We start from the raw sequence: 23,868 nt of genomic DNA, 5'->3' as shown, positions 1-23,868 counted from the left end.
TGCTAGAACATGCCACTCAAGGGGTGGCCAGCAAACGGGTGCCGGATGGAGAGCTACTTGCTCTATGACCAGATAATTTCAGAAATTGAGTGGAAACATTTAAAAATTGGTATAGCAGTTTCAGTAATTGTGTGATAATTGATTAATCTGATAATTTTTAAATGGGCCTGTAATTTGTATGCCTCTCTATTTCCTTTCTCTAGAAATTTCTTCTAAACTGTATTTTACCAAAATATTAGTCGGTGATAGATCGAAAATAATGGGGAAAAGAATATGAAACTGGTCCTTCACCACAGGTAGTTTTAAGAGAGCATTATGGGGGAGAACAGAGACCTGGTTTTTGGTTTTTATCTTTTAATCTTTGAGGTTCCCACAGTCCTAAAGCAGAAATTTTATACACTAAATTTCTTCTGAAAGGTCAGAGGCAGAGTTTATCAGACAGGAAATAGACACCAGAGTCAAAATGATAACTTGAGGAGAGCTTAAAATAAAGGGACAGTTTCCAAAAATGCAGGCAGGGTGTGGTCATCAAGAAAGGATACTGCAATTTCCCAGATCTGGTCATAGCAGGGTAACTTACTCCGCCTAGGATGGAAGGGCTAAGGGAGGAAGCAGTTTGCAGATCAGGGGAAAGATTTGAGACAAGGGCCACCAACAGGCGCTGTGACCTTCGGTCAAGGGACATGAAACAGAGCCAGTCCAAAGCAACTCCCAGGGAAAGAGCTAGGGGAATAAATACTCCGACTTCACTTCCGTCCCTTCTCCTGATGACTTTCTCTCTTGGCTGAACTCAATCGGAAGCTGGAGGGCAAGGGGATTCCCTGATAACAGGCAGGATGGAGAAGAGAGTTGAGTGGATGTGGAGTCCTAAGTTCCCATGGCTTTGGTCCACCTGCGGTCCTAGAGAGTTTCTAGTTCAGGAGCCTGTGAGCTTTTCCAGAGCAGAGAGCATGTGCCTTTCATGTCATAGGTATATCATCAAATATTTGCAAGAGTCATGGGGCCCCAGAGGATAGAACAAGGGCTGGAGAGAGATCATTTTGGAAGCCGAGAGTTAAGATCTGAGCTAACTGAAAGTTCTTCAGAGCAAGTCTCACATGCAAAAGTGGACTCAGAGGGAGGGCCCCCCATCATCCTGAGATCCCTGTCCAAGTCGGATTAAGGGGTGCACTTGTCCTGATGAGCACAGGGTGATGTATAGAAGTGTTGAATCACTATATTGTGTACATGAAACTAATATAACACAGTATATTAACTAACTGGAATTAAAATAAAAATCAGGGGCGCCTGGGTGGCTCAGTCGTTAAGTGTCTGTACGGGATCAAGCGGCACATCAGGCTCTCTGCTCAGCGGGAGGCCTGCTTCTCCCTCTCCCACTCCACCTGCTTGTGTTCCCTCTCTCGCACTCTCTCTGTCAAATAAATAAAAATAAAATCTTTAAAAAATTAAATTAAAAAAAAAAACTCTGGAGCCTCTTTTCCAGAGTAACTAGGATATAGGCGATGCCAATACATTCACAAGTCTGAGAAAAAGAAAAAGTGTGGCAGTTTGGACCCAAAAGCTTGGGGAGTGATACAGGAGTTATACAGGAATCCGGGTGGGATGGGGCAGGGGACAAGGCTTGAGGAGATGGGATGGAGTCTGTTGGGAATAAGAAGAGAGGTAAAGATATCTCGGGAGAGAAGAATGTGTGAGAAAATTGTACAGATAAGGAGAAACCAGGATTCACTCACAGCTTGTCAAACCCATGCTCTCATGGATTCTTTCTTTGCAGTTCTACTTTCTCAGGATCCTGCTCCTTCCAAGAGGAAGACAGTATGATTAAATTCCAGGTAAGTTAAGGTTTCCTTTCTCCCTCTTAAAGGCCATGTGCTTTCTGAGGAGCTAGACACCTCTATTCTCTGAAGGGAGGTCACCCATTTTTGAGGGATGGCTCCGTGTTAGGCACTTTGCCTTGCTCGTAACGTGAGATTGGTGGTGTCACTCCCTTTGCAGAAATGAATAAGGCTCCGAGGTGTCCAGATGTCTAGTTCGGTGCTACTCCACATGAGGTTTGCGCACAAGTGCCAGTCCATGAGCTGCTTGTCACTGAGAGATCAATATAGCAATCAAGAGTAAGAGTTCAGAAACTCTTTTTCGAAAAGATTATTTATTTTAGAGAGAAAGTGGGTGTGGGTGGGGGGAGGGGCAAAAGGAGAGGGAGAGAGAGAGAAGCAGACTCCCCGCTGAGCATGGAGCCTGACGTGGGGCTGGATCCCACAACCCTGAGATCATGACCTGAGCCGAAATCAAGAGTTGGTCGCTTAACCAACTGAGCCACTCAGGCACCCTGCATTCAGAAACTCTTATAGAAATGTAGTATTGCCACAGCATCTGAGGGCATGGTCGGTATATACATGACCACACTTGGAGTAGCGCTGGGTCCAGTACATGTAAGTAGCAAGATTTGAGTGCGGATGTACCCATCAGGGTTCAGCCAGTGAAGCAGGAACAGTATGAGCTATATATTGAGATTTGTAAGAGGTTTATTTTATGAGACAGTGGGGGCTGGGCAAATCGGAAGTCCTAGGGCAGGCTGGAACTCTTAGACACAGACTGATGCTACTGTCTACAAGTATAATTTCTTCTCTTAGGGAAGCCTCAGTTTTGGTCTTGAGGCCCTTCGACTGATTGGATCAGGCCCACCCACATTATTTAAAATAGTCTCCCTCCAAGTCATCTGATTATGGACTTTAATCACATCTACAAAATATCTTCACAGCAACACCTAGATTAATGTTTGCTTCCATAATGGGACTGTAGTCTAGCTCAAGCTGATGCATCAAAAAGGCCATCAGAGGGTAGAGTAAGGATTTTTTCTAAATCATGAAAAATGTTTTAATTATGAAAATACACAAAAAGAGAAAATAGTACTATGAATCTCTGTGTGTAGTACCCATAGTGCAGGTTCAATATTTTGCCACATCTGCTTAATCTATCTCTTTTTCACTTTCCTTTTTTCTTTCCCAAAGGATTTTATTTTATTTTATTTTAAGATTTATTTATTTATTTGAGAGAGAGAGGGAAAGAGGGAGAGGCAGATTCCACGCTGAGCATGGAGTTGGATGCGGGGCTTGATCTCATGACCCGCAGATTATGACCTGAGCTGAAACCAAGAATCAGATGTCCCAAAGCATTTTAAAAGAAGATCCCAGATAGAATATTATTTCATTTTATATCGGTTTTGTTTTGAGCTCATTACTTGGAATAGCTTTAAAATAAACGAGCTCCCACTCATTTCCTCTGCCTGGAAACCATCTTGCCTGAGTCCACACTGAGTCCCATTAGGTACATTTTCCATCTTCTACCTTACTGCCAGCAATTGTTTTACCAAATGTTTCACACTTTATCACCCAGGCTACCATTTTTCCATCCTCTGATAACAGTTTCCCCAACTGTTGCCTCTTGGTCCCAAAGTCAGTCCCAGAGATACTTATTTGGTAGCAGTTTTGTATTGGTTAGCACGGACGTGTTGGGTGCTGGCAGAGCATGGAAACGAGCAGAAACATGCAGGACCTCTTAAGGCCCAGGCTTAGAACTGGAACAAGTCACATGGCCAAATCCAAAGTCCAGGGGCAAAGAAATACACGGTGGTTCTTGAGTGGAACTGGGGAGCATGAGGGAATTTTGCTAATTGGCAATCTAATTTACCATACACTTCTGTATATTTCAGTATGTATTTCTATGGAAAATAAAAAAAAATGGCTGAGATTATCAGTAATTCTTTGGTATCATCTAATACCCTGGCAATAATCAGTTTTCCCTGGTTATCTCAAAAATGCCTCTTTTTGGGGTCGTTCAGTGGGTTCCTCTGGCTACAGTGTTTCCTATAAGTGGGAGCACTGAGTGCTTGAATAAATTTAGGTTCCAGATTTTACAAGAGGACTTCATAGATGGTGCTATGTGCCGAGAAACAGATTTTAAAATCTTTGATTATATCTATATTAGTTTATAAATTTGGTTTATTAATATTTTTGGACTGTCCTTGCACCTGCATCATATGGCAGTTTCTGCATAGGATCCCAGCAAGCGATCTGCCCAGCTGCAAAGGGTGGTGGGAAATGGGTGTTTTGTTTTCCCAGACAGTGGAGGCCAAGAAGGGAGAAGGGGCTTAGGCTGGGTGAGCCTGCATTCTGAACCCCTTCTCCCTAGTGTGTGCCCCACATCGGCTGTCGGGTATCTGTACTTCCTGGGTCACTCGCTCCAACTCCATTTTGTTACCTCCCACCGAGGAAAGCAGTGCCTCTAAGATATACTGGGTGGTTTAGGAACAACTGAAACTTATTTTCACAGCTCTGGAGATTAGGAAGTCCAAGATCAAGGATCTGGCAGATTTGGTGTTTGGTGAGAGCCCGCTTTCTGATTTATAGGTGGTCATCTTCTTGCTGTGTCCTCACATGGCAGAAGGGGTGAGCTCTCTGGGAAATCTTTTATGAGGGCCCTAATCCCATTCCTGAGGCTCTACTCTCATGACCTAATTACCTCCTAAAGGCCCCACCTTTTTTTTTTTTTGAGAGAGAGAGAACATGAGAGGGAAGAGGGTCAGAGGGAGGAGCAGACTCCCTGCTGAGCAGGGAGCCCGATGCGGGACTCGATCCCGGGACTCCAGGATCATGACCTGAGCCGAAGGCAGACGCTTAACCAACAGAGCCACCCAGGCGCCCTCCCCTCAATTTTTTATTTTGAATTTTTTTTAATTTATGGAAAAATGGAAAGAGCAGTATAATGTTTAATCTTCACCTAGATTCACAAGTTGTTAACAATTACACACATATACATAATACACGTACACACACATAATATCTATATTTCATTTTGCTGACCCAGTTGAGAATAAATCACAGTCATCATTATTCATCCCTAAATACTTCAGTATGTACCTGCTAAGAATAAGGGTGTTTTCCTACATTTCCACATTACTGTCATCACTCAAGAAATTTATATTTTTATTCAAGTAAAATTAACATACAGTGTTACATTCGTTTCAGGTGTACAATGTAATGATTCAACAATTCCATACTTTTCTTGGTGCTCATCATGATAAGTGTACTCTTAATCCCCTCTATCTGTTTTCCTCACATCCCCACCCACCTCCCCTCTGGCAACCACCAGTTTGTTCTCTGTATTTAAGAATCTCGTGTGTCTCTTTTTTTTTTCCTTTAATCATTTGTTTTTTTTTTTTTTAAATTCCACATGTGAGTGAAAACAATATGGTATTTGTCTGTCTCTGAGTGACTTAGTTAATATTATACCCTCTAGGTCCATCCATGTGGTTGCAGATGGCAGGATTTCATTCCTTTTTATGACTAATATTCCATTGTATATGTATACCACATCTTCTTTATCCATTCGTCTATATCGATGGGCACTTGTGTTGCTTCCATATCTTGGCTATTGTAAACAATGTTGCAGTGAACATAGGGGTGCACATATCTTTCTGAATTAGTGTTTTCATTTCCTTTGGGTAAATACCATGCATAAAAATAAACTCAAAATGGATTAAAGAGCTAAATGTCAGACCTGAAACCCATTAAATTCCTAGAAGAAAACATAGGCAGTTACTTCTTTGACATTAGTGGTAGAAACATTTTTCTGGATATGTCTCCTCTGGGAAGGAAGACAAAAGCAACATTAAACTCTTGGGACTACACCAAAATAGAAAGCTTTTGCACCGAGAAGGAAAGCAGCAACAAAACAAAGACAATTTACTGGATGGGAGAAGATATTTGCAAATGCTATCTCTGATAAGGGGTTAATATCCAAAATGTATAAAGAACTTACACAACTCAACACCAAAAAATACCAAATAATCCAATTTAAAAATGAACAGAGTACACGAATAGACATTTTTCCAAAGAAGACATACAGATGGCCAACAAACACATGAAAAGATGCTCAACATCACTTGTCATCAGGAAAATGCAAATCAAAACCACAACGATGAAGTGCATGGGTGGCTCAGTTGGTTAAGCGTCTGCCTTCAACTCAGGTCATGATCCTAGGATCCTGGAATGGAGCCCTGGGTCGGGCTCCTTGCTCAGAAGGGAGTCTGCTTCTCCTGCCCCTCTGCCCTTCTGCCCTTTCCCTGACTTGTGCTGTCTCTCTCATTCTCTCTCTCTCCCAAGTAAATAAATAAAATCTTAAAAAAAAAAAACCCACAATGAGGGGCGCCTGGGTGGCTCAGTTGGTTAAGTGACTGCCTTTGGCTCAGGTCATGATCCTAGAGTCCTGGGATTGAGTCCCACGTCGGGCTCCCTGCTCAGCAGGGAGTCTGCTTCTCCCTCTGACCCTCTTCCCTCTCGTGCTCTCTGTCTCTCATTCTCTCTCTAATAAATAAATAAAATCTTTTAAAAAATAAAAATAAAACTAGAAAAAAAACATAATGAGATATCATCTTATACCTGTCAGAATGGCTAAAATAAAATAACACAAGAAATAACAAGTGTTGGCCAGGATGCGGAGAAAAAAAGAACCCTTGTGCACTGGTGGTGGGAGTGAAAATTGGTGCAGGCACTATGGAAAACAGTATGGAGGTTCCTCAAAAAATTAAAAATAGAATTACCATATGAGCCAGTAATTCCACTACCGATTCTACTGTTTTTTTTAAATACTTAATTGATACCCAAATGCTCCCACATGTTCCAATAATTTCCTTTTTACTTTTTTTTTTTTAATCTGGCAGCCAATGCTTTTAGTTGCCTTGTCTGCTTAGTCCAATAGAAATAGATTAATCTGCCATGACAGAGAAAATAAAATCTCAAGTCTTGATGTATGATAGAGAATGAACACCCAGACACTATTAGGCGGTGTATCAGCACAGCCTTTTTGGAGGATAATTTGGACAATATCAGTCAAAATGTAAAATATGCATACCCAACTAATTCAGTAGTCTCTGGTCTAGGAATTCTATGGAAATGGTCTTATAAGTACTCAAAGACAGATGTTCATGGATGTTTACTGCAACATTGTGCAACTGTGGACAGTTAATGGGGACCCAGGCAATGCGGACAAAAGAAGAGAAACTTGGCCTACCCAAAACTTTGAATTTCTTCTATGTTTCTCATTTCTTTTGCACTAGTAAGGGTCTGTTCAGGACACAAAAAGGATGCTGGCTGTTTGAACAGGAAGAATTCAACAGAATTGTTGACTAGGTTTAGAGTTGTGAGCCAGGTAACTGAGGGGTAAAGAGAGAACTCTACAGTATCATGGAAGTACCAACTATGGGAAGTAACTAACAACCTGGTTGAGGGAACCAAAGAGACAGATTAAATTATGGGAACTTGGAAACTTAGAAGAGGGGCCTTGTGGAGCTGAAATGCAGAACTGTGAAGGGGTGGGGGTGCTGGCCGGCTGGTGTCTCTGAGCTCAGTCAAGAAGCCTAGGGGTCAGGGACCCAGACTTCAGATATCGCTAGGGAAAGGGACTGCTGCTGCTACCAGCGGAACATAGCATTGCAGAGGTGATACCAGAACAGGAGGCAGACAGGCCAGGAACAAGTAAGTCCTTTCTTTCTCCCCCAACCTTGCAGAATCCTTCTTGTGCCCCCTAGTGGCAGAGCCTCGCACAGAGCCAGTTCTCAGATTCAAAGTGTGATTTGCAGAGCCATGATTCCAGCGTTACAAAGTGTGGTTTAAACTGGAGGGCTTGGAGCAGAAAGACAGCAACCTAATGACCCGCAAAGCTTCCAGCTGTGCTCTTCTGCCAGTAGTCATCTGTGGATGATCCATGTGGCGTGTGCTTGATGTTTCAGGAAGCTGTGACCTTCAAGGACGTGGCTGTGGTCTTCACGGAGGAAGAGCTGGCTCTACTGGACAAGGCCCAGATAAACCTGTACCAGGACGTGATGCTGGAGAACTTCAGGAACCTTGTTTCAGTGGGTGAGGACAACAAGCCTCTGTCCTGTTTCCTCGAATAATCAGTTTCAAGCCAGATAGAATATTCCAGTTGGAGCACAAAGAGAAACTTTGGCCACCGGTGAGAATACCTGAGACACACACATGCCAAGGAGACCCCTGAAGTTAGTGAGTTTTAACAGATTGACATGAGTGAGTGGCCTCCTGTGAAGTGTTGGTGAGGACACCCCTCACATCTTACACCCCCTGGCCCATGGACCTCCAATACAGTTAGTGAGACCACCCTGGCCTCCTCTCATTTTAGGCTGTCATCTGCTCTCATGTTTCCCAAAGCGAGGTTGATAAAGTTCACACACGACCACGGGCCTTGGTCCCTTGGTTGCTTCTGGAGAAAAACCAGTGTTTTGGGCAAACTAGTGTTAAAGGAACTAAACCAGGATCTGGTGTACGGTGAGTGTGGTATAAGTGTCAGCTTATTTGCTTTCTTACTGATAAATATATAGTTTTAATTTCTCAGAGGCTCACGTACAGATATGCATTACCTTGGTTTAGTCTATGAGATAGTTGCTATTCCTTCTTTTACAAAGGAAACAACTGAGGCACAGAATAGTTAAGTAACTTGCCTGTGGTCACACAGCTTATAAGAAATATGATGTGAACCCTTATCTGGCTGTACACCCTGTGTTCTGTTTTTTTGTTTGTTTTTTTTAGGGAGAGAGAAAGCGTCCATGCTTGCACATGTGAGTGGAGGGGGCGGGGGAGCAGAGAGAGAGGGAGAGAAACTTAAGCAGTCTCCATAGCTCAGCGTGGAGCCCAATGCGGAGCTCGATCTCACAACCCTGAGATATGACCTGAGCCGAAATCAAGAGTCAGACACTTAGCCAACTGAGCCACCCAGGCACCCCAAGACCTTTTAATAACCATGTGAAACTAAGTACCACAATGTCTATAGATTATAGACATATGGCTAGTCTGCAGGATTCAACACTGTCCGTGAGTCAGTTTCAGAATTTCCATTCTGAAATCAAGTTACTCTATCATAATCAGTTTTTAAAAAGCAAGATAGATTAATGGACCAGAACACAAAAGAATTTATCAGAGTACATTGCACCTAGTAAGGTAAGTATCAGCTTGTAGAACTTTTATTTAACAGTGTCTATTTGTGCATACTGGGTCACAGTGCAAATGCTTTTCTTACTAGGGATACAATCGAAACAACTGGAAAACTGCTCCTTTAGGCCTCTTGTGGGTAGCTCCAAGTCCCCCTTTCTCTGACACCACCTCACACACTAACATCACTCTCAATAAAATGACTCAGAAACTACCTTGAACCAAAAGCTGTGTCCAGATGGTCTTGACCATAGTGTTCATGGCATTCTGAAGCCCATTTTAGGGTGCCAAGTGTTGACCATCCTCTTCTACCTCATCTCCTTATGTCTTATGACCCTTTGGTACAATCTTGCTTCTGTGGGGCCAGGTCATTCACATTGCTCATTCTCATAGTCATGGCTATTTGAAATTCTGCAATTAATTAAAGAGGAGATGTTAGGGAAATGGATTACAGGATCTTAGAGCATGTGACTCTTGATCTCAAGGCCATGAGCTCAAGCCCCACATTGGGAGTAGAGATTACTTATTAAAAAAAAAAAAGAAAAAAGTCACTGGATGGATTATAGGACCTTGGTGGACTTTATCTCTTCGTGGAATCCAGAGAACGTCAGAGGAAAGGATGTCTCTTTAAGCCTGCCTCAAAGGTGTACATGTACCTCCCCCACCAACCTCAGGACCATATTTCACAATATCATCCCTCTATCAGTCCCCATTGCTGTTTTAAGTTGACCACATACAGTTGGGCAGGCTGTAGAGAAACATACATGATAATCCTACCTCGTGTGACAGTCATGTGAAGGAAGGGACATTAGCAAGAGACAAGATTTGTTGCTTGTTTCTGCAACACTATATGGTATCTTGGAAGGTCTTTGTGATCCTTTGTGCTGTCACCATGTCCAGCATTCCAATTATTGTGTTGTACACAAACAGACACCATAAATCTTATGGGAGTCTTCCCCATACGTTTTTTTTTTTTTTTTTTGCTTTGAGAGAAAGTGTGCGAGTGGGAGGAGGGGCAGAGGGAGAACAAGAGGGAGAATCCCAAGCAGGTTCCATACTCAGCATGGAGCCCCCCGTGAGGTCAATCTCACGCCCCTGAGATCATGACCTGAGCTGAAATCAAGAGTTGGATCCTTAACCGACTGAGCCAGCCAAGCACCCCATCTCCATTCCTTTTGTAGCAAAATGATTAAAGGTGTTTTATCAGCTGCTCTTATAGGAGGGAGGTGAATTTCTTTCTTTATAAATTGTTCCCAGGATTTCTTTTGATTTCTCTGCAACATCTGATTTTTAATTGTCAGCTCATAGATTAGAAGTACTGTGCTTCTGATTGTTTCCATATCAATAGGGACCAGTGACAGCTTCCCACCGCATCCTACTTCATTTCTCAATACCTCTGGAGGGATGACTTACTTGTTCTCTTAGCCAAATTCTCTTTCTCCTCATAGGAGACAGGATTAAAAACAACATTTCACATCTTCAGGGGAAAGGGTTGAGTTATCTCTCTCAAGAGGTGCTCTACTGCTGGCAGATTTGGAAACAAAGGATCAGTGAATTAACTGTGAGTCAGGAGTATGTCATGAATCTTCAAGGAAATTATCCCCAATATTTAGAAGGAGATGTTTCTCTCTGTGAAGAGTGGGCAGGAGTGTCTCTTCAGATTTCTGAAAATGAAAACTATGTAATAAATGCCATTAATTTAGAAAATCAAGATGGCACAGAAGGGAAAGGCCTGACACGAGTCTTTACCCCAGAATCTTGGAAGGGAGCCAACATGATGACTGAGCCCCAGAATTCTCAAGGACAATATGAGAGAATGCATGTGGAAGAGAAACTATATGGATGTGCTCAGTGTGATGACAGCATCAGTCAGACATCGTATGATCATGGTGATTCCCAAGAATGTAAAGAAGAGGAACCTTGTAGCTACACTGACTATGGGAAACACTTGGCTATGAAATCAACAGCCAAACAACATAACATGGTCCTTGTGGTGCCACAACCTGTCAAATGTAATAACTATGATGTGGGCTTCATAGATGGTGCAGACCCTCCTGTTCATCACAGCGCTCACATAGAAAAGTCTTGTAGATGTGACCAGTGTGGAAAGGACTTTAGTCAGAGCTCAGATCTTATTGTTCATTATAAAACTCATTCAGATGACAAAGCTTATGAATATCAAGAGTGGGCAGAGGGCTGCAAGCAGAGCCCAGACCTTCCGAGATATCAAAAGGTCCCCTTGGGAGACAAACCCTATAAATGTCTCGAATGTGGCAAGGTCTTCAGGCGTAACTCCTCTCTTCACAACCATCACCGGGTCCACACAGGGGAGATGCCCTATAGATGTGATGTATGTGGGAAGGGGTTCGGATTTAGGTCACTTCTTTGTATTCATCAGGGAGTCCACACAGGGAAAAAGCCCTATAAATGTGAGGAGTGTGGGAAGGGCTTTGATCAGAGCTCCAATCTTCTTGTCCACCAGAGAGTCCACACTGGAGAGAAGCCCTACAAATGCAGTGAGTGTGGCAAATGCTTCAGTTCAAGCTCTGTTCTTCAAGTCCACCGGAGGCTGCACACAGGGGAGAAGCCTTACAGGTGCGGTGAGTGTGGAAAAGGTTTCAGCCAAAGCACACACCTCCACATTCACCAGAGAGTCCACACAGGGGAGAAGCCCTATAGATGCAACGTGTGCGGAAAGCCTTTTGCATACAGTTCAGTTCTTCACACTCATCAGAGGGTTCACACGGGAGAAAAGCCTTACAAATGTGAAGTGTGCGGTAAAGGCTTCAGTTATAGTTCATATTTTCACTTACATCAAAGAGACCACACCAGAGAGAAACCGTATAAATGTGATGAGTGTGGTAAGGGCTTCAGTCGGAATTCAGATCTTCATGTGCATCTCAGAGTCCACACAGGAGAGAAGCCCTATAAGTGTAAAGAATGTGGGAAGGGCTTCAGTCGTAACTCATATCTTCTTGCTCACCAGAGAACACATGCAGATGAGGTGCAATATACATGTTGTGAGCATGGCAATGGCTTTAGTTATAGCTCAGACCTTCTTACTCATCAAAGACTACACAAGAGGACAGAAACGTACTCAATGTAATTCTCAAAGGGGCCAATCAGGAAAGCAAGCAAGTCTATGTATTCCAGGTGATAGAGGCTTACTCAGTCATTGGGAGGGCTGGGGCAGCAAAGGACAAGGCCGCTGCCACCCATCATGTCACCCTGCAGCTCTGAAGCAAGGGTTCTTAAGAGCATTCCAGGGACCTACTGTGGATCTCAAGAACTTCTGCAAAACTCCCATCAACTGTCATATGCTGCAGTGGCAAAGTAGTGATAATTGACAGATGGACGGTTTGTGGCAATGACAATAATTGGAGATCAAATTTCCGTGAACGGATATGCCCAGGAAGGAAATTATAATTGAGATGGGTACAAGTGAAGACTTCAGGCCAGCCAAAATCTGTAGATTTTTTTTATTGTAAAATATGTTTATTGATGGATGTGAAGACTCCTACAATTTATTCCCGATACTTGATGTTACAAACTTTAGGGTCTTTGAGATATGCAGGATCCTTGTATGTAACTGGCATAAACCCCATTATTTGAGCTCTCTTAATTGCTTTTGTGATTTCTTTCTGTTTCTTCCCACAAAGACCTGTTATGTGCCTTCCATAAATGCATCCAGTAAATGGAGAAATAAACTGGGACAAAAGCTGTACATTCTTATAATCTACACGTTTTCCACACAAGATACATTTTTTTTTTTAAGAGGCTCCTTATAAGGATTTTCCATTGGAACAGGCAGGTCCTCATTGCCGGCTACGTGCTTATATTGTGAACAACTCCTCCACAGCACCGCGTGAGTCCCAGGATCCGTGAGGCAGAGAGCAGCCTTTACGAAATGCGTTAACTTTTTCCTCCCTAGATCACCACAAACAGCAACCAAAGCCGCCATGGATCCTTGCCAAAATCTGTAGATTTTTTAAAGAGAGTACCCACTAGAAAGATATTCAAAAGAGTGCTCAGAAATGAAACCCATGTTATTAGTGTGGTAAGAATGTTAGTCCATTCTCGGGTTTTCAAATCCATTAGATTTTCTACACAGGGAGAAGCTCTATAAAAGTGATATTTTATGGGCATGGCTGTGTGTTTATCTTGGTGGTTCTATTTCTTGGGTCACATAGAGACTCCCATTTCCCAGAAACCCTTGCAGTTAAGAGCTGGTCCATGTGATAGAGTGCCAAGCAACAGAGTATGAGCAAAAGTAATATAAGCTACTTCCAGGCCTGGCCCTTAGAAACATCTTGTGATGTCCTCTGGCCGTCTTTCCTGTCATGGTGACCTTGGAGGCTGGACTGATAAAAGGTGGCTATCTGACCTGTGTGGGACTTTGTTTTTCTTGAGTAAGAAATAAATATTTATTGTGTTATACTACTGATATTTTGGCAGTTTATTTGTTGCTAGTATTGCCCAGGCTATGCCAACTATGATAGAGGGATTTAACAGCAACATATTTCACAGTCACTGGAGTTCACATAAGAAAGCAACTTTATAATTGAGTTCAAAACTTTTCAGTCGTTAAGGCTATATGTGGCAGTGAAGCTATCTAAAAAGGTGTGGCTAGGACTTCTTCAGTGAGAATCTTCATTTGTTGGTCTGTGCATAAAAAAGAAATGTTCCAGATAATGCACAGGTGGTAAAACTGTAGCAAAAGTGCAATCTGTAGACATAAATCCCATGCAATAGATAAACTCTGTAAGGTGTAATAATGGGAAAAGTTTGTCAATAAGAAATTAACTAGACTAGATGTCCTGCAGATAGTCTTAATAAAGTGAATTAAGTAAAACTAATATTTAATGAAGTGGCTAACAACTGACAGAAGACCATGAGTGTTCATTGTCAGAAGCTGGCACCACCACTTCTCAACAATCTTGTTTAATAAAAATGGGGTTTTATTTTTTAAAAGATTTTATTTGAGAGGGAGAGCATGAGAGATAGAGAGAACACATGAGAGGGGGGAGGGTCAGATGGAGAAGCAGACTCCACACTAAGCAGGGAGCGCAATGCGGGACTCGATCCTGGGACTCCAGGATCATGACCTGAGCCGAAGGCAGTCGCCCGACCAACTGAACCAGCCAGGCACCCCTATAAAAATGGGGTTTTAGAAGGTGCTCGTTTTGTCAAGTTCCTTCCATAATTGTGATTTAATTTGGGATTACAGATGGTTTTGGGAGGAGGAGATATATTCACAATATCTTTTTTCATCTTCACAAATAATGTCTTTTGTTGGTATCTTAGTTGACCAATAGGCTTCTTCATTTAGATCATCTTTTCTTCCTAGTTTTTCTTACATTATAATTTCCTACAAGTTATGGTTTATATATGGAACAGCCATTCAAAATCAAATAAAACCATCCCTAAAATGTTGCTTTCTTACCGATCCAGGTGAGCAACAGTGAAACATTAATAAAACCCAGTGTCAGTAAGGGAATGGAAAAACCAGTGGTTGGTGGGAAAAAATACAGGTGCAACATTTCTGGAGAGAAATCTGTCGATATGTATCAAAGCGTATAAAGTGCATTATCTTTGAATTAATAATTCCACTTCTCAGAATTTATCTTTACAGTATAATTGCACAAGTGGGGAAAGATGGTTTCAGAAGGGAATATATTCCAAGAATATTTACAATAATAAAAGTTGTAAACAACCTGAAGATATGTAAGAGATTGAGTAAATTATGGTACTTACATGTAATGAAACAAAATATCACCATTAAAAATGATGTAAAAATTTCCACATAGAGTTTGGAGAAAAAAATCATGTTGTAAAAGATCATTACAGATGACCCCTGACTTGATACCCAAGTTTTACAGCACAGAGTGGTACTGGGAGTTGTCCCCTCCACCACTCTACACTTCACTTCTCAGTGTTGTTTCAAGGGTTGTTTGGACTGTTTAATCCAAGTGGGGATATGCATAATGTAGGAAATGCTTTTCCAAAATTATTTTCCTTTCTCTATATTCAGATGCTTGTGATAACAATTTTGTCACTAGGCATTCAGCAATCCTTAATATGATGTTTTTCCCTAATGGGTTGTGAGTAGAGCTCATGGTGGAGAAGGGTAGGTTGTTTGGAGAAAGCAAGTCCTGGTGGAAGATTGTGAGGTTTTGCTTTAGAAAGTTGCTGCCAGAGATGGAAGGCAATGGGCTTGACCTATCACCAGGTGGCTGCTGTAGTATAGCTCCTTGCATGAGCAATTACTGTAAATGGACTGTGGGAAAGCCAGCTCTCCTCTCCCTATGTGGCCTTCCTTTGTGTTTCTGTGCTGATTATTCCATGTTTTACAATCCTTGGCTTACTGACCCTCATTCTGTATGTCTTCCTATGTAACCCAACTTTTACAGACCAGTAGCTGGGACTTTGGAAGTGGCAATGATTGCAGTTCAGTCTAGGGGCAAGTTATTGCCTTTAAGTTCCAAATTCACCCTTTGATACACACTCTATAATAATGAAAGAAATTTCTTTGAGCATTTCTCCTTTGCAGTAAACACAATGTTAAACTTTCTCAGCAGAGGGTGTTGGAGGGAGATTGCAGGAGGGAAGGATCTCCTGATGTCTGTAGCAGCTGCATGATTGGTCAGCAGTGTGGAAGTGAGGACATCTGGTCCTACTCTGCACTAGCCAAACATCCAGAATGCACAGTCCCTTGATGATCCTGCAGCTCTAGCCTGTTGATCACATTCCCATGGACCTCTGGATGTGGACTTTGCACATTCTAGGTCTTCTACCCACAGGCACACCCATTCCCTTTACACATCCGTGTACCTGGCCACTGACTGTGGCTCATCTGTTCCCCCAATGGATGACATCTGCACCCTTCCTCATTCTGCATGCCCATGCATCCCAACACCCATTGCAACTTGCCTACAAACCACGCACTTGACCAGCAACCAGGGACAACCTCTGACTCAGGCAAAACAGAAAACTTCTCTGCCATCCAGTGGGCTACAGCCGTATTTTCTTCATAAAGTCTGATGTTTGTCCAAGTTTGTCTTTCCTTGGATACTCTCAGTATTGTACCACACAGAGTTTTAAAATGTTGTACTGTTACTTTTTTAAAGTTTAATAATTTGTATATTAAATTTCCATTTTAATCACTGTGTGGTTTCTGTCTCCTTATTGGACCCAGACTGATCAGGTGGCAACTGTAATTGCTGTTTCAATGGGAGTCTTAAGGTCAAAGAGTACAGTGAGATTCAGGTAATTCAACAGTGGTGAAGGAGAAAATACAAGAAATATACTCTGTCAGCCTTGATAGTTGCAGACATAAAGGGCTTGGAAGACTGGCCTCAACATCTATAGGCAAACTGGAAGGCATGGTAAGAAGCTGGTGTGGGACATCTTGGTGAACAGGTTTCTTACACCTGATTTGGACAGAGCCATTCTAGGGAATAAAGTTGTATCTTAATAAGATTATGTACTATCAATAAGATAATATGGATGTGGTAAAAGGGTTAGTCAGGGGTGAAATCCACAGTGATCATGGTCTGGTATTTACCAGAGAAAGAGACTTCTGGGGTCCAGAGTTGGTGCAACTTTTCCTCAGGACAGAGAGCAACCTTCAGCCTTAGCATAGGTGCCACAAACAATATTCCTGTTTGGCCAGGGGAAGCCCTTGCATGTCACATTTAGCTCTCGCTCTCAGCTTTCTTGAGGTATAATTGATACACAAAAACTGCAGATATTTAATCTATACAATTTAATGAGTTTAGACATGTGCGTACACCTATAAAACCATCACAACAATCAAGGTAACAGACATATCTAACGCCTCCAAAAATTTTCTTCTCTTTTTTTTATTTTTTTTATTTATTTATTTTTTTTTGGTGATGACTTGAGATCTACCCTCTCAGCAAACTTTTGACTATATAATACTGTATTGTTGATTTTAGGCACTATGCTGTACAGCAGACCTTGAGAACTAATTTACCTTGCATAACTGAAACTTTACACCAATTGAACAGCTCTCCATTTCCCCCTTCCCCCGGCTCCTGGTAATCACCATTCTATTCTCTGCTCCGATGAATTTGAAATTAATTAGGTAACTCATTTAAGTAGAATCATGCCATTTCTGTCCTGTGACTGGCTTATTTCACTTAGCATAAAGTCCTCAACATGCTAAAGAATGAAATTGGACCTTATCTTACAACACTCACAAAAATAAATTCAAATAGATTAAAGACTTAAATATTAAACCTGAAACCATAAAACTCCTAGAAGAAAACATAGGGAAAAACTTCTTTACATTGGCCTTGGCAGTGATTTCTTGGATATGACAACAAAAGCACAATTGACAAAAGTGAAAGTAGACAAGTGGGATGACAACAAACTAAAAAGCTTCCACACAGCAAAGGAAACAATCAAAAGAATGAGAAGGCAATCTGTGGAATGGGAGAAAATCTATGGAGAGCATATATCTGATAAGGGGTTGATGTATAAAATATAAAAACATAAAATCCAAAGGCAAAAGCCAACACAACAACCTGATTTTAAAATGGGCACAGGACTTGAACAGACACTTCCCAAAGAAGATGTACAAATGTCCAACAGGTTTATAAGAAGATGCTCAACATCCCTGATCACTGAAATGCAAATCAAAACCACAATAAGATATCAATTCACACCAGTAGGATGGCTATTATTAAAAACAACAACAACAACCCAGGAGATAACAAGTGTTGAGGATGTGGAGAATTGGAACTCTTCTACACTGTGGGAATTAAAATGGTATAGCCTATATTGAAAACAGCAGTGGAGATTCCTCCCAAAATTAAAAATGTAACTACAATATAATCCCATTTATGGAAATATACCCCAAAGAACTGAAAGGATGAGATCTGCATTCTCATGTTCGTTGCAGCACTATTCCCAATAGCCATGTTAAGAAACAACCCAAATGTCCATCGACAGATACGTGGATAAAGAAAATATGGTATATACACACAATGGAATATTATTCAGCCTTAAAAAGAAGGAGCTCCTGCCATTTTTTACATTTAGCTTTGTAAATAAAATTCTTAAAGAGAGTGACATCAGCAACGTGGTAGAATAGGAGTTTTCTACAATCATCCCCTCACCCCATAGAACATTGATTTTGACAACCACCCATGAACAAAAGTCTTTTCTGGAAGTCCAGGAGTCTAACAAAGTTCCGGCACACCTTTGAAGTAAAAATAGACACATTGAAGAGGGTAATAACAGTTTCACTTTACCCCACAACACTTCCCCAAGGTGCCACAGCTTAGTGGCAAGAGAAACTCTCTTTATTTCTCCCATGGGGGTAAGTGAGAGTGTGTGAGTGAGTACCTGTCTTGCTCACCTGTGTGGGATGCTGCCCAAAAAGCCCACTTCTTTCCTCACCCACAACATTTAGGTTATTTGGACTATTGAGAGAGACTGGGAGCACAGAAAGCATTGTTAAGAATTCATCAAAGGGATGCTACCAACCACTCTGCTGTTCATTCCACTAACCCCTTTGCAGACCACATCAGGAAGCCTGCCTATAAGCTGCTGGGAACACCCCATCTGTGGACCCCCTTTCCAACTGGCTCACAGACATCCCCCCCCCAATGCTCTGCACACCTCACTCTGCCCTGAACATGGCTGGCTGCCAGTATGTGCTCTCCCGGATGGTGAGTGTGAGCCTTTGCAGATGGCCAGTGAGCAGCTGCAGAAAGCCATCCCAACCCTGTGAGATTGGGAGAAAACTCACAAATTTGAGAACTTCAGAGCACTGCCCTAGGGAAAACAAATGGGAAGCTCTCAGCATTCGACCTGGCTTTGAGGGATCAAGAGAAGGCATACATTTTAAGAACTTTCCCTAAGAGGGAACAAAAGGTATGGAATGGATGCATCCATAGAAAAGGTCTAAGAAAGCCTCAGAATCCTTGGCCAAACTGACTGGTGAAGGTATTTCTCTCCTGAAGCCAGCCAGTAAAGACTGGAGGAGGTGTCTTCATTAAATGCAAAACTAGCAATGCAAGACTCCAAAGAACACAAAAAAATCAAGGAAATAGGATACCACCAAAGAAACAATAATTTTCCAGTAATCAATCCCATAGAAAGGAGGTCTCAGAATTGCCTGACAATTCAAAATAATTTTTTAAAGAAAGCTCAGCAAGCTACCGAGAGAACAGACAACTCAATTAAATCAGGAAAACAATGCATGAACTAGGATTTCAGCAGAGAAATAGATTTTTTTTTAAAAAGAGTTGAACACATTCTAGAGTTGAAGAATAACAATGAATGAAATGGAAAAAACCACAATAGAGAGTGTCAAAATGAACTTGATCAAGCAGAGCAGAGAATCTGTGAACTTGAAGACAAGTTATTTGAAATTATCCAGAGGAGAAAAATAACATATGCTCTCACTTATATGTGGAACCTAAAACAAAAAAACCAAACTCATAGAAACAAAAGATTTGTTTCCAGAGTCAGGGGATGAGGAATGGTTGAAAAGGGTGAGTAGTCAAAAAGTAAAACCTCAAGTTATATATTAAGTTCTGCAGTTGTACAGCATGGTGACCATAGTTAATAATAAGAATCATATATTTGAAAGTTGCTGAGAGAGTAGATCTTAAAAGTTATAATCACCAGAAAAAAATTGTAACTATGTGTGGTAATGGATGTTAACTAGACTTATTGTGGTGATCCTTTAAGTGTGTGTGTGTGTGTGTGTGTGTGTGTGTGTATAATGGTAATGGTTTCCTTGCTTTAAGCCCTGTCTGTTTTTACATATCTGCTGTTATTTCTTTTTGTTTTTCTTTCCAAAGGGAAACTTGTCCAGGATTTTTGCATTGGTTTAATTTAAGGGAATATGGTTTCTTGTTCAAATATTTCCAGTCCCTTCTATGAAGTATTCTTACCTCCCCTAATGACCCTGTATCCAACCTAGCCTTCAAATAAAAATTCTACTTTACAGGAAATTTAGAAGATTGGGGGAGAAAGTGTGAGGAGGCCATTAGACAAATGCAAACTTGGATACCTAAGTTAACATCTTGTTTTCTACAACAGTCCAAGAACATGAAAAATGATGGTGATGATATGTGTTGGGGAGGGTAGATACAGTTTTAGAATAAATGAGTTTCAGGTGAGATGATCAAATACAATTCATCTGTTTGGATATTGATTGGAATAAACTAGCTGTAAAAAACATTTTTTTCAATAAACAGGAACTCAAACTGGCATACAGATTAGATAATACTAAGAATTGTTCATTTCATTTCATAAGGTAATGATTTTGTGTGTACATAAGAAAATACTGTTATTTTTAAGTGATATATGTACTATTTGGAAGGAAATAACAATGTCAAAGAATAGCTTTAAAATACTTCAGAAACAAAATTTAAAAAATGATAAGTGAAGCCAGTGTGGGAAAATTTTTTTAAGTGTAGAAGTTAAGTGTTTCATTTTACTATCCTCAATACTTCTGTATAATTGTTTCCTTTAAAAACTGTTTTCCACCCAGAAGGAAAGGTAAGTACATACTTCCTATAGTTTCACCTGTCACAGTTACCTGGACTCCATCTCCCACCTCAACCTACCTCCCCTCTCCTGAATAAAAGAAAAATACTCATAGCAAATATATAATATTAAAGAGCAACACAGGAGTAGTCAGAGGGAAGCCTGTGTTTGAACTAAAAAAAATTTAAAGGAAAGAGCCTTTTCCCCATTACAATATTTTCTCCAACTCCTTGCCAGTGCAGTTCCTTTCACTTGTCATATGTAACATTGCTGTTTCTGTTTCATAGCCTGATCTGTGCTTGGAATTCCTTGTGGATTCTTGGCCTCTTGAAATAAACAGTTCATGCCAGATAGCACAGTCAGAGGTAGATGAATACAGGCACATGTAAAGAGGCAATCAAGTCAAATCAAGTCAGATACCATATTCCTTATACTTATATAGCACAGACCAACTCCCTTTAAAATCTTGTTTTTTGTCATGCACATCCCTTTTCTGCTAAAAAGTGTTAGTTTCTTTTCACATGAAAAGCTTCGCTCTTTCCCCATGTACTAATTTTTGAGAAAAAAAAATTACAAAAAGAAAAAAGTCAAACGCTAATAACGCTGGAGAAGTGACTCAGGTAGAATTTAATTAACCAAAAGAAATAGAGGCGGGGGCGCCTGGGTGGCTCAGATGGTTAAGCATCTGCCTTCGGCTCAGGTCATGATCCCCGGGTCCTGGGATCGAGTCCCGCATCAGGTTCCCTGCTCCTTGGGAGCCTGCTTCTCCCTCTGCTTCTCTCTCTCTCTCTCCCTCTGTCTCTCATGATAAATAAATAAAATCTTTAACAAAAAAAAAAGAAAAGAAAAGAAATAGAGGCGGGAGGGCGGAAGCACGATCCCGCAGAGGATTCTGGGAGGTGTAGTCGGAAGCACTTGCACTCCAGGCGGGCGGGGCTGTAGCTCTAAACTTCTTTGGGATTCTGGGAAGTGTAGTCCAGAAGTTCCGTGCAGTGGATGACATTTCCTCTTCAGGAGTGTGGGGTGTGTCCCTGGTGTGTGGCTCGGGGTTCTGGGAAGGGAGTCGCAGGAACTTCCGCTCCAGGGGAGGGTGCGGCCATTATTCCCCGTGTGGTGGGGAGACTTGAGTCCTAGCAGCGTCTAGGCCTCCTCAGCCTAGGCCAGGGACCAGTGGTGTCCCAGCCCTATAGGCTGAATTTTTCTTTTTTGAGCTTTTAGTATCCCATCACTTATTTCCCCCTTCCTCATACAAAAACTATAAGTTGTCTTATGGAGGATGTGATTGAAGGAGGACAGGGGATGAGGTAACGGCTTAATCCAGAAAATTAGCAGAAAGAGAGAAAAAAGAAGAGGAAGTTTAATTGCCTAGTTTTCTGTTGTTTTCCTTTATGCTGGTACGTTAATTGTATTTGTTGTTAATGTCACTTGAGCCTCTTGCAATCTAGAACAGCTACCCTTCTCCTGTTTTGTTTGCCTTTGGCCTGCTGAAATACTAGCTGAGATGTCATGTAGGATTGCTCATATTCTGGATTTTTCTGATGGCTCCTCTGGCATTTATTATCCTGAAATGTCAATATTTTCTGTAAACTATAAGTTAAAGCCTAGATTTTTGACAATAAGCACAAATGTGTTGCTGAATATAGCTGAACAAGCTCCAATACAATGTCCAACTGAAACTATCCCAAATGCTGGGCACATACTCTCACTCAGGAGTGAAAGAAAAATGATGTAACAGCTGTCAACACAAAATGAAGAAACTTTTACAATCTCTAAAGGTAAGGAAGAGAGATTTATTTAAGCCCAAATTAGGATAGCTGCCCAGGAAACACACTCTTTATAGGAAATGTTCCGGAGAATGAACATACAAATGATTTAAGAAATCATACAGGGTACCAAATTAGAAACAACAGATGTTGTTGATGATGAGAAAGGGGAACCCTCCTATACTGTTGATGGGAATGCGAACTGGTGTGGCCACTCTGGAAAACAGTATGGAGGTTCCTCAAAAAGTTAAAAATAGAACTACCCTAGACCTAGCAATTGCACCACTAGGTATTTGCCCAAAGAATACAAAAACACTGATTCAAAGGGACACATGCACCCAGATGTTTATAGCAGGATTACCAACTATAGCCAAATTGTGGAAAGAACCCAAATGTCCATCAACTGATGAATGGATAAAGACGTTGTGGTGCCTAGAAAACTAGGCAATTTACTCAGCCATAATAAAGAACGAAATCTTGCCATTTGCAAAATTCATGTTGCTACATTCATGTTCATGTTTGCAACATTCATGTTGCTAGAGTGTATTATGCCAAGTAAAATAAGTGAATCAGAGAAAGAAAAATACCATAAGATTTCACTCATATGTGGAATTTAAGAAACAAAACAGATGAACATAGGCAGGAAAAGAGAGAGAGAGAAACCAAACAGGCTCTTAACTATAGAGAACAAATTGAGGGTTGCTGGAGAGGAGGTGAGCAGGGGATGGGTTAAACGGGTGATGGGTATTAAGGAGGGCACTTGTGATGAGCACTGGGTGTGGCATGTAAGTGATGAATCACTAAATCCTACACGTGAAACTAATATTACACTGTATGTTAATTAGCTGGAATTTAAATAAAAACTTGGAAGAAAAAAAATCATACCATGTGATTCTGAATTTAACAACCCCTCCCAAAAGGAAATGTTTTTTAAAATACTTATCTAGTAGTTTATATATTAAGGAGGATCAATCAGATAATAAGTTGGTTTTTGGATAAAATGACAGGAAAATTTAAAAATGTAATAGACAGTGTTTCAGTACACTTAAACTTCCAATGATAACAAAATAGGTAATTTGGAATAAACATCTGGAAGATGATGGGTAGACACATTTTTAAAACTGTTGAGAGGATCGGGGAGCCTGGGTGACTTAGTCATTAAGCGTCTGCCTTCGGCTCATGTCATGGTCCCAGTGTCCTGGGATCGAGCCCCATATCAGGCTCCCTGCTCAGCGGGGAGCCTGCTTCTTCCTCTTCCACTCCCCCTGCTTGTGCTCTCTCTCTCGCTGTGTCTCTCTGTCAAAAATTCAGAAAAAGTGGGGGAGTTATGCACTTGGGGCAACTTTTCTCTTGGGGTGATGGTCTAGTAAAAGAGCTGAAAAGCCTAGAAGCTCTGCACCATTTTTGACACCCATTTGAGGGTGGGGGAACAAAAGGTTCTGGCAACAACTACAAAATACACATCTTTTCAGACACACATAAAATATTTACAAAAAGGGATCACATGATGAGCCATAAAGGAATAACAACGAATTTCATAATACTGAAATAATACTGAATATGCTGAGTGTAAT

At 41.2% G+C, this 23,868-nt stretch overlaps 1 protein-coding gene and 1 pseudogene across 1 annotated transcript in view; one reads left to right on the top strand and one right to left on the bottom strand.

Annotated features, from left to right (window-relative positions):
• The window catches only part of ZNF229 (zinc finger protein 229), a 36,144-nt gene extending 24,036 nt beyond the window's left edge, over positions 1-12,108 (top strand). The window contains exons 5-8 of the mRNA XM_088026944.1: positions 1,775-1,832; positions 7,790-7,912; positions 8,197-8,342; positions 10,428-12,108. Of these exons, the coding sequence (XP_087883070.1) occupies positions 1,775-1,832; positions 7,790-7,912; positions 8,197-8,342; positions 10,428-12,108 (2,008 nt within the window). The remainder of the gene's footprint in view (positions 1-1,774; positions 1,833-7,789; positions 7,913-8,196; positions 8,343-10,427) is intronic.
• A 376-nt stretch (positions 12,109-12,484) lies between these two features.
• On the bottom strand, positions 12,485-12,967 carry LOC114197043 (small ribosomal subunit protein bS18m pseudogene; annotated as a pseudogene).
• Positions 12,968-23,868: the final 10,901 nt, after the last annotated feature.

The sequence above is a fragment of the Eumetopias jubatus genome, unplaced genomic scaffold, assembly GCF_037043125.1.
Source record: "Eumetopias jubatus isolate StellerSeaLion01/CBP00866 unplaced genomic scaffold, mEumJub1_p1.0 scaffold_10, whole genome shotgun sequence".
Taxonomy (NCBI): Eukaryota; Metazoa; Chordata; class Mammalia; order Carnivora; family Otariidae; genus Eumetopias; species Eumetopias jubatus.
The sequence above is the reverse complement of the archived record's forward strand: the minus strand, read 5'-3'. Positions and strand labels throughout refer to the sequence as shown.